The 18,820-nt window shown below is 45.4% G+C and overlaps 2 protein-coding genes across 2 annotated transcripts; one reads left to right on the top strand and one right to left on the bottom strand.

Moving 5' to 3' along the window:
• The first annotated feature begins 6,096 nt into the window (after window positions 1–6,096).
• On the top strand, window positions 6,097–7,821 carry LOC115308379. Its single transcript, XM_029966258.4, has 4 exons — window positions 6,097–6,682; window positions 6,766–6,830; window positions 6,981–7,066; window positions 7,134–7,821. Exons 1-4 carry the CDS (start codon window positions 6,444–6,446, stop codon window positions 7,602–7,604), a joined length of 861 nt encoding a protein of 286 aa, XP_029822118.1. The 5' UTR covers window positions 6,097–6,443; the 3' UTR covers window positions 7,605–7,821.
• A 3,545-nt stretch (window positions 7,822–11,366) lies between these two features.
• LOC115308380 (putative nuclease HARBI1) lies at window positions 11,367–17,781 on the bottom strand. The gene is made up of 4 exons (XM_040207360.3): window positions 17,647–17,781; window positions 17,463–17,564; window positions 16,028–16,157; window positions 11,367–12,473 (listed from the first exon to the last, which is right to left on the bottom strand). Exons 1-4 carry the CDS (start codon window positions 17,700–17,702, stop codon window positions 11,601–11,603), a joined length of 1,161 nt encoding a protein of 386 aa, XP_040063294.3. The 5' UTR covers window positions 17,703–17,781; the 3' UTR covers window positions 11,367–11,600.
• Window positions 17,782–18,820: the final 1,039 nt, after the last annotated feature.

Here is an 18,820-nt window from a genome sequence, read left to right as displayed (position 1 = left end):
TTAAAAAAAAAAAAAGTAAACGAACAGAACGCAAAATTAAAAAAAGGAACAGCGAAAGAAAGGAAGTCCAAAGGAGGAGAAGGAATGGGGCTTATGACGAAATAACAACTCGCGACTTCTCGACCCGCACCGAGTTGATTAATGGGCGCGGAAAATTGGAGACGGAAAACGCGGAAGTCGAGGAACCCGCCGCGAGTCGGGAGAGTCGAGCGCTTCTTTGTCATTTTCATAAAGGCCGATTTTTAGAAACGATTTGAGCTGTAATTTTTCACCAACTCGTATCCGGCATGCGCGAAAGGCGATACGGAAATGGGGTACACGAGTCGTTTGGAACAAAAAGGGCTGATTCGCGCATCTTTCCGTCGCCCCTGTCGTGTTCTTTTTCTCGGTTCAACAGCAGTTTAGACTCTTGTAGCCAAAAATGTACTTCTAATGAGTTGTTGTGTAAGAGGTTCACGGTTCAGAGCTTGCGAGAAAAGTAAATATAAAAAACAAAACGAAGGCAGCTCCAGAAATTTACAGTTGGAGTTCAAAATTAGTTATGTCTCAGGAAGTTTTCTGATGACACGACGCAAATGTGTTTAGACGGGCCTGACCGGTATTTGATGAGTTAAAAAATGCGTCGGCCTAAAAGGCAAACATTTGAGGCGATCGGCTTACATAGAGAAACTGGCTATGAGTGCGTAGCTTGAATAAGTGTTTTCTTGAGCGAGCACTCGTTCAAGCTGTACTCACTCACAGTGACGCAGGGCGAGCCGGGCCCCTCCCATCTTATTGTCTCTTCGCAGCCAATGAGATTGCGTTATTAGCTGATGAGAACGCCAAAGAACGAATCACGAAGAATTAACGTGATAAGCCAATCGCTGAGTTTCTTAAAGGCCGACGTATACACTTGGCGATTTCCACTTTTGCTCGCCCTCCTTCATTCGTTTTTCCTCTCCACTTTTTACCTCGCCCCAACTTGGCTCCCCTCGCAGCTTTGGAGAGGGGAGCGTAAAGAGGATTGATTATCTTCCCTACAGATAACCGAGGTTTTGTACGTCGGCCTTTAAGCTCTCGGTGACTTTGAGCGTCGCATAAAAGCTAGACTCTGGGGGCTTTCTCTATGACAACGCTGGATTGAATCTTTACGATAAACATATCGCTATATATGAGTCAATGCTATGAAGCCCACAGAGTGAATCAGCTTGACAAAACACCAAAAGGATGCTAATATAAGCCAAATCAAACAATCAAAACAGACAACAAGGACGAAGCATGGAGTTATGGAACGAAGAACACGCACTGGGTTAGTAACAAACTGCTTTTCTGTCATCTCAATGCTACTGCAGCTTGAATAGACCCTACGCACTTTTTAGTTGTTCTTTGAGAGCGCAGCTCTTAGGCGCCCGTTTGCGGGTTGAGTGGCATTGGCGTCTCCGTAGCCACTCGCCACATTATGGGACGTGTGACGTCACACGTAAAGTCACAAGGGTAACCCTCACGGGGTTACTCTTTCGAGGGCAACCCTCATGAGGGCAACCCTCAAAAGGGTAACCCTCACAGGGGTTACCCTTACGAGGGTAACCTTCATGAGGGTAACTCTCACAAGGGTAACCCTCACGGTGGTTAACCTTACGAGGGTAACCCTCGTGAGATTAACTCTCGTGAGGGTTACCCTCACCTCTGTGAGTGTAATCCCATAGGGGTTACGTTACTCTCACTGGGGTGAGGGTAACCCTCACGGAGGCAACCCTCCACGGGGCAACCCTCACGACGGTTACCCTCGTAAGGTTAACCACCGTGAGGGTTACCCTCGCGAGGGTACCCCCGCCCCATGAGGGTTACGAGGGTAACGTCAAAACGTAACCCTCGTGACGCCACGTGTGACGTCCTTATGGGAAACACGAGACGTGTGACGTCACGTAACGTCCATGCATCTAACATTGCCAATATTCCCGCTAAATTTAGCGGGGAAGGGGGAGGCATACCCTTCCTTCCGTGCCCTCCCCTCCTCCTCCTCAAGAGCTGCGCTCCAATTCGGCGTTACAGAGAATAGTAAACGTCTTTCATGTTTTTTTGCTTGAATTGATAGCCTGTATTGGACATATCACGATGTACATAACTCAGACCTGGGCCTCAATTTCCGTTAAAGGCGGGAACTCAAAATTTTCTTCAGCGTGGCAGAAGATTCCCCCTCTTTTCTTTTTTTCCTCCTCCCCTTTCCTCCTCCATTTCCCTCCTCGCTTTGTTCGGCCTTCTCGCACGAGTGCTAATGGGCTTACCGGCCCCCCGACAAAACCTCCGTAACCCTTCAAGGTTCTCTGCTTCAATCCCAAACACCAGGGATTAGTTTGGCAGGCTGGATATGAGCGCGGAAAAGTTCGGGCTGGCTCGCTTTTCTTCTTTTTTTTTTTTTTTTTTTTTTTTTTTCGTTTTTTTTTTTGCAGTTCTAAAAACACTCAGATAGTCAACACCAACTTGCCCAACAACAAGTTCTTTTACATTCAGATACTTCCGCATGCGGCCACACAGGCTACAACACCGCATATTTATTTCGAGTGAACGGAACTTGAACATCACAGCAGAAGGAAAAAAGATGGGTATTTTTATCCGAACTTTGAGCTCTACCCAGAGAATTGAAAATTTGTCGTTCTAACAACGGCACACTGAAGAGTGATTGTATCATTATTGTGTTTTCTTGTTTCTTGTTTTTTGTACAAACTAATAATCATGAGTAATTACAAGTCAAAGATATTGCAGTCAGAGGGACACAGTCTGACCATTTCTGGGGCATAATATATAGGTTCGTACTACAGGTGTTTTCTAGAGTGACGGCCGCCTCGTTGAAGCTACTAAGAAGAGTAAAAACAAACTTCCATAAAAACTGAAACAATTTATTGTATATTTCATCTATCTTCAGCCTTTGAAAAAAATTTCTTCGTGGCCAAACGTGCATTTAGTTTCTGTCAACAAATGTAACTGAAAACTTGACACCCGACAAATATTTTGCGTATCAGCAAATAGAACGGGAAACACGGAGATAGAACCGAAAAATCACAATTTTCTTCGCGTAAAATAGTGCAACTAGCAATAGTAGCATATTATGCCATTTATTAAAAGACGGCAGGTATTACGAAGTTTTCATTCTCTTCTGTTCGCATTTGTTCGCTGATGAAGAAATGGAATGCCCAGATAGCCTCTGCAGCCCTTACATAATTAAACTGAACTAATGTGGCGATGCAGGCGAGTTGGTTATGCATGTTGAAAGTAGTGAAAGCGCACAATATTATTTGCTGTTTCTATTTTTTCCAATAAAAAATTCAGTTGATAGTCAGCGCTCGTCTTGTTTGCCTCTCCGTCTTCGTATTCGTCTTTATCGGGCGCTTTCACTACTTTCAACTTACATAATTGTTTGGGGCTTTGTCAGGGTGGGCGAAGGCCATCTCCAAAAAAAACCCAGGAGTTCGGAAGGTGTGCTACCGCAAGTTTTGGGGCTGCTTGGCAAATTTAGGCGTCTGGCGTTTCCCGCCTACTTAGAAAAGAAGCGGAACAGCGGTCAGCTCAACGTCGTCACCAAGCGGGAAATCATGCCGAATTGTGTCCTTGAACACGTGCGAGATCTTTACCCGAACCCAGCCGGGATTCGCCACAATTCATTTACGAAAAAAACTATAAAAAGGGGTAGGCTTAAACGATTTGGTAGTTTTTGAATATAGTCATGCGGACTAACTGTCCACAAGTACGGAAAGAAATGCAGTAGAAATGCAGAGCTCTATTGTGTTCTTTATGTCCATACTTCTCTTTCGCGCTGTACGCCAATTAAAATGAATTCTGCAATATCTGTAGATTATGCCTGGTTATGTTGTCTTTAAAAGAAAAGTAATCAAGCAAGTTCGGTATCGTGCCACAATTTGTGCATATACAATTTTATGTGGAATTCAAAGTCAAAACAGTACTTCCGCGGGAAATAATGCATCCGTCGTTCTTCGTCTTCCTGAAGCTATGAACTACCGATCTCGGCTACAGGACTTTTGGTACACAAAATATCACGCTCAGTAGAAAATTCGCTTTTTCTACCAAAAGTACTGGAAATTATTTATTTTTCAAACAGGTCGGGTGGTGATGCGTGTTTGAGTGTACGACCGTTGACTGGGCACTGGTTTGCGCCAAGAGTGCAGTGCTTCCCTTCATGCTGCCCGCGACGAGTGTTGAAATTTGAATATAGTAAAAATAAAATCAACTGACACCCTTAGAATTATTTTAAACTTGCGCTTTCTTCAGGCATTAAGATTTTGATCGTACCTTTTATTCATTGTCGTCTTCGATGAGGGAACAACTTGCCGAGGAGGCCGCGCTGTCCGCGTACGCGGCTTGACAGATAAGGTCGCGAATGCTTTTCACGAATCTTTAAAGACCAAGCATAAAAATGAAAGACGCAGCCACTTTACGCCAATGAAACCACCTTTATGTTTTGGGCAGACGTCTTGCGAGAGTTGCAGTATTTTAATTATGCCTAATAAATTAAATGTTTATGACTAAGTACCAAACATTTTTAGATGTATTAAGAACCAAAATGTCAATTGGAAAGTTCTAGAGCTGCTTGAGAAACACCCGATCAGCTGTTTGCAACGTGATACGGCTCGCGTGTCTTCCTTCTGACTAGTAATAGAGCTTATGAAACATGACAAAATACCCCGTGATAAAGCGCCCGCCCCATCATAGACTCAATTTCGAATGTCCCGGGATTTGTTTTCATAGGCTAGAAAAAAAAAAAAGAAATGCATGCAAGACGCGTGCCCCACGCTTTATTTATATCAGAAAAGAACTGCCCCCTGTTTTATATACAACGTTTATTGTTTTTTTGTTTTTTTCACCTACTAGATATTAGAAAAAAACGTCGAAATTAACGTCTTGTGGATGTAACCTATACGGGCCAGGCGAAGATTGGGGTCAAGAAAGAACGCAACAAAAACCGACTAATTACCTAAAATTCGCAAATTAACCTTTTAATTAGAGAAGAAAACGGCATCTTGTATTTAGAAAGTTGTTGGCCATAATCGCAAGCCACCAAACCGTCCATTCTTAAAAAGATGTAACGCGCGTATACACTATTATACGGCGTCCTCCTAATTTGGGCGCGAAAATATAGTTCTGATTTTATGTGGGCTCCATCTCCGCGTGGCACAGCCTAACGCCATGAAGCCAAAGCGACAAATCATGCGCATCGCTGCGACAACGCCACTGTAGAAGGGGCGAGGTGCGGTGGCCAAAAAGATTGCGGTAACACGATTCGCGTCCAAATTAGGCTTTTTAGGACGCCGTGAGCCACTTCACGTCCACTACATTTCTTTAAAAATGAATGATTTGGTGTTTTTGATGACTACAGATAAAGGCCCGTTCACACTGGACAATTTCTTGCGTTTTCTTACGTTACGTTACGTTACGAATTCCTTACGACGACTTACGAGCGCCCGTTACTATGGCAACCAGCGACGCAGCGCCCGTCGTAACGTAACAGAAGGAGTTGGGCTCCGCTCAACTTTTCTTGCGACCGCTTACGTTCAACCAATCGGGACTGGAGGAAGCGAAGCCCCTGCGCATGCGCGCTGAGCGCGGGACCAGTCGCTTTTCAAAATGGCAGCGCAAGGTGGTCTCCTGTCGATTCACCAAGCCCTCATTGCCGAGGTAGAAAAGTACCCATGGCTCTGGGACGCCCGAAGGCCGGAGTACCGGCTGCCAAGTATGAAAGAAAACTCTTGGAAAGCTATCGGGGCCTCTCTGAGTAAGTTTCGTCGCATTCTTCTGTTCCAAAAATACGAAAGAGTTAGACAAAGAGGACGGACAGGACAAACATTGCACATGCGTGAAGGCGCGTACGGGAAGCTAAAATTCGTCTCGAAGGTGTATTGGGTGTATTCTGCGGTGCGGTTCAAGAGCGGGAACGAACTATATCGCCCGATTTTCGCACGGCCCGAGTGTTAACAAAAATCACAGTCCGACTAGCGTGCGCTCGCAACTACGGTCAGCCAGAAAATACTGGCGCCAGAAGTTGCAACAATTTATGGACATACTGGAAGACCCTCAAATAGTAAAAAATAAAAAAAAATAAAAACGGACGAAGACAACAAAATTTTAAAAGCGGCTGAATTCCTCACCAGCTCGCCTGCACTTTATCGCTACAAAGAATTATGAAAGTTCTACGTTTTGTCGTACATCCCATCGTGCAGTGCAAGCGTAGCAAGCTGTCACCCTCACGCTTGAAAATATGTTTGGTTTTGGGGTGAAACGTGGCAGAAAGCTTTATTTGAGATTAGTTAGTAAAAAACAAAATCAAAATATTTCTTTTTCAAGTTGTACTAACAAGTTTTTAAGCATTGGTATGCAACTGGAGCAGCTGTTACTAAAGGTTGTACCATACCAACTGAAATGGTGGCCACATCAACTGAAATTTCGCATGTTGAATGGAAGTCTCCATTGTGGGGGATGCTGAAAATTTGGAAATGACTACAGTTTGGCCTTCTATTACAGAAATGGATCCTGCCGAGTGCCTTCACATGTGGCAGAAGATTAGAGAAAGGTACGGGCGGGAGTCAAGAACCAGCTGTGGCCGCAGTGGTGCTGGGCGAGATGAGGTGCAGCGGCCCAGCTGGGACCTCTTCCCGTACCTTCAATTTTTAGCAGGCCAGATACGTCGCAGAGGGTACTGTTTGTTCTCTACAAGGTTTTATTGACAACTATAAATATGATTTCTTTGTGTTCATTCAATATGCTGTTTTCTACTAGAACCAAGGCCCGCAAGATGGTTGGCAGCGCTGGCCCTGCCACAGGGGTATTGGAGACACCAAGGGGTATGTGAAATAGTTGGCAACATTGACTTTTAACAAAGTCTGTTACTCTCAATTTAGAAATCAAAGTACATTTAGGCATTGGTGTGTGAGTGGTTTCATGAATTTTGTGCTCACTCATGTTCAACATTTACATTGTGTTTCAACATGCAGATCTCCTCATGGGGGTCTACACGCCATGTGGGGGAGGTGCCACCGAAGACATGGCAGAGGAAAGTTGTGAAGCCAACCTGGACGACGTAAGTGCATTGTCTTGAAGCAACCTGTTTTAAGTGCAGTGCAGGAATGTGCCCATTTTCTTTGTAGAACTCCCTCGATCGTAGCCTGCAGCCAACGGGCACCTGCCAGGTGTTGCTGACGCTGGAGGGGGATGGCCAGCTGCCCAGCCCATCTCAGCTGGACCCGACTCCTCCGGTGTCACCACCCCAGGTGGCCCCAGTGGCAGCACCGATGCAGGCTACGGTCTTGCCCGCAGTGCCTCCACACCCGCCTTCAAGGAAGCCAGGCCGCAAGATTACCGCCTCGGAGCGTCGTGCCCGGGAGGATGCAGCGCTGGGCAAGGTTCTTAGTGAATCTACGAGGCAAATGGCCAACACATGTAAAAGGCCACACATTGATGCCTTAACCCCAGAAATGGCACTGGGGTTTCATTTTGCCAACGAGCTGGCGGCCCTTCCACCACATCTGAGGTGCCTTTGCAAGGAGAAAGTACTGAAGGTGTTCCACGAATTTGAAAAAAGAAATCTAGTAGAAAAAGGCCTTATGTCTTTAGATTAGAGTAGAAAATGATATTTTTGACAAGGTTTGCCTATACAGTCATGGCTCATTAATATGGACACCTCCATTCCCTGAAAAAATCATCCGTAATAACAAATCGCAGTCTATACCCGTTTTCACCTCAAGAACCGAAGTAAAAAAAGTTTGGCTCCTCGCGGAGCATCACTACTTTTTCCTTTTATGAGGAGAATTAATATATATGTAGGTGCATTTTAGATTAGATATATGTAACTTTATCAAGATGTATACGTTTCAAGCGCCAAAAGCATCGCTTCTTCCTCCGACAACCAAATCTTGTAAGAACTACTACGCCCGGCGTATGAACAATGCGTAAAACGTCCTTTTTTTCTTGAGGTGAAAACGAGTATAGAACGCATGCAATTATTAGATAACGAGCGTAGACAAGATCGTTCAGCCTTTCCACTCTCGTGAAAAAGGAAGACCAGCGGAGCTGTGCTCGATACACTGTGTGATTCTTCTTCGTCGTCGTCCGTTTTTCGCGCTGTTTCCTATGATGAATTCCTACCAACGCGCCCAACTATCCATTCTTCTATTACAGCTGGAAAGGTTGCCGCCATCTACGATCGACGGCGGAAATCATTCTGGTTGTGTGCTTGCCGCCATTGGTTATAGATGGCGGTAGCTGTCCAGGCAGGTTTGTGTCGACATACCGGACACGATCCTGGGGAACCTAGCCCTTAACAGCTCCGCTGTAAAAAAGCATGGTATATTTAACCACAAATTTATGGGATGTAAGTTTTCAATGTTACTTTTCGGCCCACTTTTCTGCCGAGAAAGCGTGCACAGTCAATCTTGCAAAAGTAAAGCCAAGCTTTTTTTTTTTTTTTATGAGGGGGTGGGTCTTTAACATATTGCACATGTCCTGAAGTCTTTTCAGTTTTGAATTTGTATATCTCTTTTTCTGAGCTGAGCTAACAGCTTTGTTTGCTTACATTTCACACTTGCCATGGCCTCTGACCATTTTGCTTCCCACCAGATATTGTCTTTCCCACTTCCTAACTGACCACAAAACCGTGCAACCTTGCTTTTTATGCACTAAGAGTGCATCTGACAAATGAATGGGATTTATCACATGCCGTCCTTGACCTCAAACAACAATCGGGGGGGGCAAAGGGCACATTAAGGCTGGAAACGTTACCATCTTTAGGTAGGCAGGTCTTATCTCAAGACAGGCCACAAACATTTGTGTACAGACTGTGACCTCTAGGGTTCACATTGTTTGTGTTGACCTATTTTAGAAAACTTTCATTCATATTAAAGAGACAAGAATGCATGTATATTCCCAATTCATTCCCCAAAAAAGTGGTCCATAGTTCGGACTGTGGGTTTCTATATTAACGGGGCACAATTACATAACAGCAAATCCCTCTGTAAAATTTTTTTTCAAAATTGCAGAGCGTTTATAATAACAGGGTCCATACTAATGAGATGTGACTGTATATACTTGTTTGCCAAACTAACCTCAACCTTGTCAAGTTGCCACTTTATTTTCGGGAGGGCCATTTGAGTATAGAAGTTTTAATAAATTTGATTACAAACAGGAACACCACATTTATGTGGTGTTCCTGTTTGTTCCAGTAACACGGCTACGGTTCCTGTTCGAGTAACACGGCTACGGTTCCCATTGTATGCCTGTTTGTAGCCGGTGGTCTGTTTGAATAAAAAAGCATACAGCTCAGAAAGGAAAAAAAATAACGGGTAAGCTTTCATGTATATACTCTCCAAGAATAAATAAGCAGATATTGCCTCTGTAGATAAAAGAAACCTAAATAGTACCTTGAATTTAGAACCATATTTAGATTGAAAACAACAAACCTTGCCCAATGATTTCATGCCGGGTAAAAGGCCTCTTGCAATATTTGTTACCCTTTTAGTTTCCACTCTTGTTGCTTAATGGCTTCCTACTTTGCTGGGTGCATTGAAACTTTATATTGTGTTTTTGTTTATATTGAGACCTGCCAACCAAGTGCAATATGTTTATTTTGTTCCTATTTACTTTAAGTGTGATAATCTATTGTCATTGACAGGTCGAGAACGGAGTATGAGTGGGAGAGGAGGAACCAGACGGGAGGTTGGAGCTGAGGTTTTTCCTCTCCACCCCAAGCTTTCGCCTACCCCCTCCTCTCCCACTCGGTTTTTACCCTCTTACTGACTACAGACTACATATGTACTTCTTTCCTTGCTTCCCAATACAAAGTACTCACAGCTAGTACTTACCAAATAAAGAAACTATTTTGGGATAGTTCTGTGTCATTTAATTAACACATTTCTCTACATAATTTGTCATACACAAACTGAAAAAAATGAATGATCCCATTGAAAACTATGTCGCATGCCAGCAAAGTAATAATGAATAATATAGACTATCCGAGATGCTATAATGTACTATAGTGACCAGTATGCTGGCTGCTATAGTACATCAGTGCATGCCAGCACTCACTAAACAAAAAAAACAAAAAAAAAAAAAAGCAATGCCTACAGGCATATTCTTGCTATATTTTGTTCTTTCGTTCTACGACCATGCATTGCTTGAAGCTTGCACCAAAGCATTTGTTTTTATGTCCCATAATGTCGCCATGTACCTTCAGTTTTCATAAATATGCCCCAGTGTGATCACACATTATACTTTTCCTGCATTACAATTGTCGCCTGTGTTCCGTATAGGTTTGGTCAGCACTTTGACTGAAATCTCGGCTACTTCGTGCTTGCTTCATCAATTTTTGGGCACCTCTGGCAGCAGAAAGCAATACTGCCTCGAACTCAAGGCTGTGAAATCATTTATGAGGTCAAACATATTAATGGTAATGCTCGATACAGAATGCAGAGAAACTGACAACACTTGCAACTATTCCAACAAAATGCTACACAGCAAATAAAATGGGGTCACCGAAAAAAGAAAAACACATTTCTGGCAAGGCATGGGGAAAAAACAGCTTCAGCCAACCAACCCGAGCATCGAACTGACACCTGTAGCAAGCTCCTGTTGGTGTGTATTCCTACTTGGGACAACCAGACTGGGTGGAGCGCTTTCTGTTCACTCAAGGCCACACGAAAAATTCCTCATTACTTTGGATTTTTTGAAGTCACATAGTGCCAATATGCTTGAAAACCCACAAAGCATTTTTGTCACCTCGGACATGTCACACGTAATTCAGAGACAAGTTAAAACGAAAATTTCATGGTAAGATATTTGAAAGTACGCTTAAAAACAATCCTCTGGAGAAAGCAATAACCTGAAAGAATATTTAAAGCACCTGGTCAAAGGCGACTAACAAATTCCGTCTGGTTTTCTTCGCGAGTTCCCCAAGACAACCAAAAATAACTGACTGTTTCAGGGACTTCCAACGCTGTTATTTCACTGACCTTTCATGTGTATACGAGGTAAGTAAGATAAACAGAAAACGAGTAGTCTAACCATGACACTGCGCGTCATTAAAACTAATATAAAATATGTATTTCTCTGTGGATCGCATTTCCATGACCGGATGACGACTAAACAGTCGTGCTTCTCCTGCGTTAATTTTCCTGCTCAACGAAAAAATTGCTGGCACTCATCTTTGCTCCATAAAACACATCCAGTGCACCAAGGTTGAAAGTGCATTATAACTTCATTAAAAATATTTCTGAATATTTTACATGTAAGTGATGGCGTATTAAACACTGGACAATAGTTTCTGAAATAATAAAAAAAAATGTGCCAAACGCACAAAAAAACATGAATGCACTACATTTGCTCGGCACGAACAGCTACAGATAGTCGAGCAAGAAACTTCATTCATTTTATGGCGGCCATGTCACGTCGTCCCAAGATGGGACGTGATGGGACGTCATCCCAAGATGGGATATGGCAGCGGGTGAAAAGGTCCCCAGGACCAAAGGTACAACTAGAGCGACTGTACATTGTGATAAATAATTGGTGACGATGCCAACAGGGCAATTTCCCGGAAATAACCTTTGCATATGCAGTGAGTGGCCTTAGGGACAACTGGGTGCTTGGACAGCTGGTGTCAAGCCTTTGTAAACATTTTTGTACTGCCATGTAACTTCGCCAGCGGGGCAGCAGAAGTACCGAGCGTATGTCTGCCTCACCTTCTTGGCATCGTCATTGTACATGTTTGAGCTTGTGCGGCCCACGTCTACAAGGGCACCGCCATCGTTCACCTCGGCCCTCCACTGGCCAAGCACCACATTCCCAAGCACACCTTCTTGGTCGGCATAGCCAGCAGGGCAGTAGCGGCGTTCCCCTTGCTCACTCTCGTCACACGTCCTCAGGTAGTTGTGCAAGCTGACGCATGCCCAGACAATCGCTTCCAGATTCTCCTCTGAGGCCTGGATCGGCTGCCTGAAGATGCGCCATCTTGCAACCAAGATGCCAAAGGTGTTCTCTATAACCCTCCGTGCACGTGAGAGCCTATAGTTGAACACCTTTGGCACCACCGTGAGGTCTTTCCTTGGATAAGGGCGCATGAGGTTTGGGAGCAGGGGGAACGCCTCATCAGCCACAAACACGTAGGGCAGCTTAGTGCGTGTTCCAGGGAGGTGTGCAGGGGGGGGAAGGTCAAGGCCTCCAGTCATTAAGGACTGCCCCATTTCGGAGCCCCGAAAAATGCCCCCGTCGCTGAAACGACCTGGCTGGCCGACATCCACAAGTGTAAACTTGTATGTAGCATCACAACTTGCAAGGAGGACGATGCTGTGGAATCCCTTGTAGTTGTATGTGTCGGAGCCTGCGCCAGGGAGGGCTTGGATGGTCACGTGTTTCCCATCCACAGCTCCGACACAGTTGGGGAAATTCCACAGCCTTGCGAAGTTGCCTGCCATCCGCTCCCACTGGGCCATGTTGGGAGGCTAGAACAATAATGTACTTATGAGTTGTGGTCAGTTCGACCGCCACATGAAAACCACACTCAAGGCACTGGACCGGACACCAAGAAAACAAGAACGCTGTTTCAATAGAGAATTCAAGGCTAGGTGTTTGTGGTTACAGAACACAATACAGTTAGAAAAGCAATTCACGAAACTCGCAACATCCGAAATGGCAGCACAGCCCTTGCTGTGGTTTTTCCAAATATTGCGATTCTGCTTATATTGTCACGTCCGCACTTGCTTCCACCACCAAGTGTCTTCCGCGACTATGTTGACAAGAGGCTTATTTTGCTATGTGGATTGCAAAGGTCGATCTAACGCAAAAGTTAACCTACCCTAGCCTGGGACGAGGCCGTGTCAGAGCTAAAAGCAGCCGCCGAAATGCTGCGGAAAAGTAGGTGCTGATGAAATGTTTCGAGATATGTGAAGCATAAACTCATATTTTCAAGCTGATTAAGCAGTCGACGTACAATTGTGGCAGCTACGACAAGACTACCTCACCAAAGCATGTGTTTCTTTGGAACAACCACTATTGGATTCAACATCAGCAGCTCAGGAAACAGCAGACGCAGAAATATGAAGCAAAATCTGGCATGCAAAGCAGTCGCGGCCCCGCATAAACTCATGTTTTCGAGCTGATTAAGCAGTAGACATACAATTGTGTGTAGATTGTGGCAGCTACGACAAGACTACCCCACCAAAGCACGTGTTTTTTAGAACAGCAGCTATCACGGTCAACATCAGCAGCTCAGGAAATAGCAGACGCAGAAATATCAAGCAAAATCTGGCATGGAAAGCAGTGGCGGCCCAGCATAAACTCACATTTTCGAGTTGATTAAGCAGTCGACGTACAATTGACCTTTTTCGGAGAATTTTGTGCGCATGCCCGAACTTGAGGAGAGAGTAGGAAAGGGAAAGGCGCCATCTTTGCGGGCTCTCCCCGTACGCTGCCTGGCTTCGCTCGCATTGCTAGGCGCGTCTGTCCGGCACAGTCGCGATGCCTTACCGCTGCTCGGCTGTTGGATGTACAAACAGCAAGAAAAACACGCCGAACGTGAGCATTTTTAGATTCCCGAAAGTTACCGCGCACCTCAAGAAGAGAGAAAAATGGATTCAAGCGCTGCGACGCCAGAACTCCGACGGGACGCCTTGGCAGCCATCTGCGAACACGCGTGTTTGCAGCGTCCACTTCATTAGAGGTTAGTTTATTCATATTTGTTTGAACTCAGGATATACCCGTCATACTCCGTGCAGGCTAGACATTCATAGCAAGGGTTTTTGTTCCTGATTTTTACGACGCAGGGGTATCTTCACGAGACCAGAATCACCCAGACTTCGCTCCCTCCTTGTTTACATAGAAGCCGACACCTGCCTCCGCACCGAGTTTGCTTGCACGGTACAGCAGGGCAGCGAAGAGGCGGGTCGCCAAGCCGTTGTTACGGAAAAGAGATCTTTACACTGTCGCATAGTGTAAAAAGCAGGCCAGCTATGTGCTGGCATGTTCCGCTCAAGCTGCAAAGTATATATTTACGCTTGAAACTCAATAAAATATTGAATAAAAAAATGTCCTACTACAGAATTTTATATCAACACGTCACCTAGTTCGATAAGTAGATCGATGACATAGCTTGGCCCTTTTTAGTTGCGTGCTGAAGTACCACAAAAAAGACGAAGACTACAAATCTTGTTTTTTGTTTTGTTTTTTTAGATAACTTATCGCGTCACGCATAAAATATGATCAAAGGACAGGCACACACGGATCTTGATACAAATCTGCCGAAAGGATAGCGACTATGGGGCTCACGCCTTACAAATATTGACACATCTTGTAATCCTTAAGACACATTATTACATCGCCACGGGTTTTACCGAAGAAATAAACTCACACTGCAACGCAGTCGCAGTACGCTTGAACAATACCGGCGCTCTTGGAAAGCGACATCAGTTGCCTGTAATGTCCCGGCTTCATAGACAGTGCACACGTGCTCCTTACATGGTGAACGGTGTGGTCGACATCAAAGTTATTCACCATGACCTCCTTGACGTAGGCTTCTTCTTTGAATGCCCATCGTTTTCGGAGTTGCCTGCAGTCCTTTGCGAAGTACCGATCAACGCACGCTGTGTTGACGACCGGTACCGATGCAGCATCGGCAATCTATCCGTCTTGAAAAGCGTACAGACGGATAAAGTCCGCAGTGTCAAAGACGGTTGCTTTACTCTATCCTCCGGGATCGTCATCAGCCATTTGTAGAGAACGACAGCCCGAAAACAGCGAGAAAAACTCCACAACGAACGCACCAAAACGATCGCGTCTAGGAAGCGAACGTGGTGACGGGAGGACGGACTGAGCCCGCAAACGTTTTGAATTATCTCCACGAGGGTGCGCCACGGTCGCCTCAATGAACTCTGAAAAAGGTCAATTGTGTGCAGATTGTGGCAGCTACGACAAGACTACCTCTCCAAAGCATGTGTTTCTTTGGAACAACCACCATTGGAGTCAACATCAGCAGCTCAGAAAACAGCAGACGTAGAAATATAGAGCAAAACCGGGCATGCAAAGCAGTCACGGCTCAGCAAAACCCTATTTTTTAAAGCGTTGTTTCATCGCTACTTCTAACACTCTGGCTGCGGGCACCTGGAAGAGACGACAAGGCGCTGAGGGACACCTTGTAGGAAGCATTCGCCATCCTAATTGGTCGAGGGCATCTGTCGCTTCCGTAGGGAGACACACAATAGCACGAATGTAACGAAAAACGTATATGCCGTCACAAACTAGCCTCACAGGTGTTCGGGTCGTTGTCAAAAGTGATGTTCGGAGGGACTGTTAGCATTTAGTAACCAGCATTTTAACCTACCTTTTCACCCTTTTAAAGGGTTACATTGTTCCGTTTGTGATGTGACGCAGGCAAACGAAGCGCGCTGTTCCGGCTGACCCACATGCGTGCCAGTATGTCAACCCCGTTCTCATTCTTCGTATACAGCTTTGCCCTCCCGGTTTCTTTTGCTGGAAAGGTGCTGAGTTTCATTTCACCTCTGGTATTAGTGACACCGTATCACTGTGAAATTGCTCGTGCACATCAAAGGCCTCCTGCGTTCGCTGGAGCCATGGCCAGAGCAGGCTCATCTCGCCAGGTGAAGCAGGCGAAACTTGCCTGTTTTGCGGCGGCACAACTGGAGCGTTTGCCCAGCGTTGGTAAACGAGCACAAAAACTCGTGCGAAGAGGGGCGTACGAAATGACGGGGATGGAGGAAGTAGCATGACGTTTTGAGCAGATAGCCTCGCGGCTTCGTCGTGCATTCGGTTGCTACGAGCTGGTGCGAGCAGACTACAAGGAGATGACGCATGGAAGAACACGTTAGGGGTGTTGGCCATCCTCATTGGCTGGGGAAATCCATAAATTCCACACTGCTGCACGGAACTACTGAGATAGAGTATAGACACGAGCCATGTTTTGCTTGCCTTTCGGAGCATACACAATAAGGGCTGTGTTGCACATGCCTCATGCACTGGTGACACAGTTAAGTGCTGTGCTTACAGTTCTGTACAGTGGGTCCAGCACTCTATGTAGCGCCCGACAGGTTTCCCCAATAATGAGGGAGGTCGTTGAACGTCCAATCCTGTAACAGGATGCGCAGATTCTCTGCGAGGATCCGTGCGCCAGGTACCTGAAACATTGAAATTGAGAGCCACCATAAGCACATGTAAACAAGGAGGTGGCCTAACAAGTCAACCTTACAGCGGTAAGTTTCAATAAGCCTCCAATTGCATACAAGTGGACTGGAAAACTATGCCAGTAGTTGCTATACTCTGTTTCACCTTGTGTTGTACCGCAGGAAAGGCTACAAGCGCGAGCTCCTTGCTCTATGGCGCACCTCGGCAGCACAAGCTCTCGTGCATTAAGGGCAGCTGCCAACACTATGAGCTCGAGCTTCTAGCCTTCGCTGCGGTACAACATAAAGTGAAACGGAGTATAGCAGTAGTCTAGCATATAAAAGAAGACAAAATCACAGAGAGTAATGGTCGTGCCATCTTCTCACCTACCTCCTAGGCGATTTTAAATAAGAAAATTAGTTTACAGAAAGTTCATTTATAAATTCCTGTTATTCGCTTCGTCTACCTTTCTGTCTTGATTGAACTAGTTTGGTGAGGAAGACCATTGAGTAACCTTCAAGGAGACTGAAGCGCCGTTCACACTCTTGCGACCAAGTGAGACTGAGAGAGGCCAGACCGGTTTTTAAGCCTCTTGCAATCTCTTAGGACCAGCTCCGCTGCAGCGCACCCGGTCCTAAAAAATCGCAAGAGGCTTAAAAACTGGCCTGGTCTCTCTCGGTCTTACTCAGTCGCAAGAGTGCGAACGGCGCTTGAAGCGGGTAAAGAATTGTGCCAAGGTGAAAATCAGAAAAACATAACAAAAATAAACTCTACAAGTGAGGCCCCTCCTCGCTTCAGCATGGTGCAACACAAGACTGCTGTGGTGTTGTGACAAAGTGAGATACAGGTGGAGCATCCCGCCTAATGCATACTTCAGCACAGAAACAGGTCTATTATGTTGACGAAATGTTCAGGGATGAAAGTGCACATGCGTTAAGTTTCAATTATCAAATCTCTACAACCGATGTTTCAATATTGGGGGAGGAAGGGGGAGGGCGTCTGCCACGCAAACAAAACAACCAACAACCTCGTCAGCAATTCAGTATCACGGAAAATATGAGCTACAACAGCCCTTCATGCTTTCGCGTACATATCTCTGTCCGTTTCTGGAGAAGTTTTGATCCATATTAGACCTGCAATACAAAGTTCAGGTACCATTCTTCTAACTTTTTCGCAGATCAAGAGATAATAAGGTTTACTACATCCGCACGAATAGCAAAAAGCAAAATTGACTGTTGCAACTCATATTCGCGGTAGTACGTTCGGAATCCCCCGAATGTAATCAAAGTATGTACTTCCTATAAGGTGTCCTGGCTTACCGGATTGTTAGCGATAGCCGCTCCGCTGGGGAGATCGGCTTCCTCCAAGGAGTTGCCTCTCGTTGTAGTTGGGGCCCAACCAGAGCAAGTAGCTGGTCGAACCTGCACAAAAATAGCAGTGAGCTCCTGTGTGCGCGGCTGGCTTCGTTTTACAAGCGATTCCTAGGGAGGAACACACACACACCTTTGCCGCGTCATCCTGAAGTACTGGAAGAAGTCGCTCCCGTTGTCCAGACGCATATCTCGAACGAGGTGATGGAACTCGCCAAACGTTTCCCTCGATCGAAGAAGGAACCGTATCCACTCTCGACAGTGGCGCCTTCGTCGAGACCGCAGAATCATCGCAGCGGTGGCTCGCGCTATCAATGCCCAGTCCGTGTCGCTACCGGATTGAGCAACGTAGCTCTCGATGCATTGAACAAACAGCGCATGCAGCATATCTGGACTTTCGCAGTTCGAGGGAGACATGTCACTGCTACAGACCATACGACAGTCGACCGTACGCTCGCTGGCCGCCATGTCTGTCAGTGTTGCCTGGCTAGCTCGCTTGCTGTTGGCTAATCTCGGACAATACAGGTGATTTGCTATTGGTCGTTGCATGTTTTCAACGGAGCTTTTACGGAGCAGTGTGAACGTGCTGTACGCAAGCGAAACGTAACGTTAACATAACATAACGTAACGTAACTTAACATAACGTAAGAAACGGCCCAGTGTGAACGGGCCTTAAGGCACAAACCGCAAATAAGTAACTCTGACGTGTTTTTTTAGAAAAATGCCTAGTCGTTAAAAAAAAATTGCTCTGTATAAGCACGATTGTAAGGCAGTTCTTTACGTCCAGCGACATCATTACGGCATGGAGGGAGACGTTGACCACAGATCATACATACTCTGTGTATAATCTGTGGTCACTGCTTTTTTTTTCGTACGAGAATGAGCAAACATTTGATACCAAATAAAATAGATTTAGCATTCACCAAATTCGGCTTGTTTACTTGATTCAAATCGATATTTGATTTGATTACACTTATTTTGTACCCGCACACGCCTCCTTTATTCCCTAATGAGTTACAAGTGATAATTACATTGGTTTTTTTTGTCGTGTGAGGTCATCACAATTTATTATTAACAATCGGAGCTATGCGGTTACGCAGAGGAGGCGCATTTGAAGATATTCAAAATTGTTCTGAATACACAAACAACTTCAAACGTCTTGCTGTTTGGGTCGTTTCCTACTCGCAGGACCAATAATAAAGCCAAAACATTATAGAGGAGACTATCTCTATCAACTCAACGCACGAACACGATGTGAAGCGTGTCTGCGTACGTTGGAAAAAAGATACCGGCGAGCAAACCATAGC

Source organism: Ixodes scapularis, unplaced genomic scaffold, assembly GCF_016920785.2.
Source record: "Ixodes scapularis isolate PalLabHiFi unplaced genomic scaffold, ASM1692078v2 PGA_scaffold13__105_contigs__length_92229423, whole genome shotgun sequence".
Taxonomy (NCBI): domain Eukaryota; kingdom Metazoa; phylum Arthropoda; class Arachnida; order Ixodida; family Ixodidae; genus Ixodes; species Ixodes scapularis.
The sequence above is the reverse complement of the archived record's forward strand: the minus strand, read 5'-3'. Positions and strand labels throughout refer to the sequence as shown.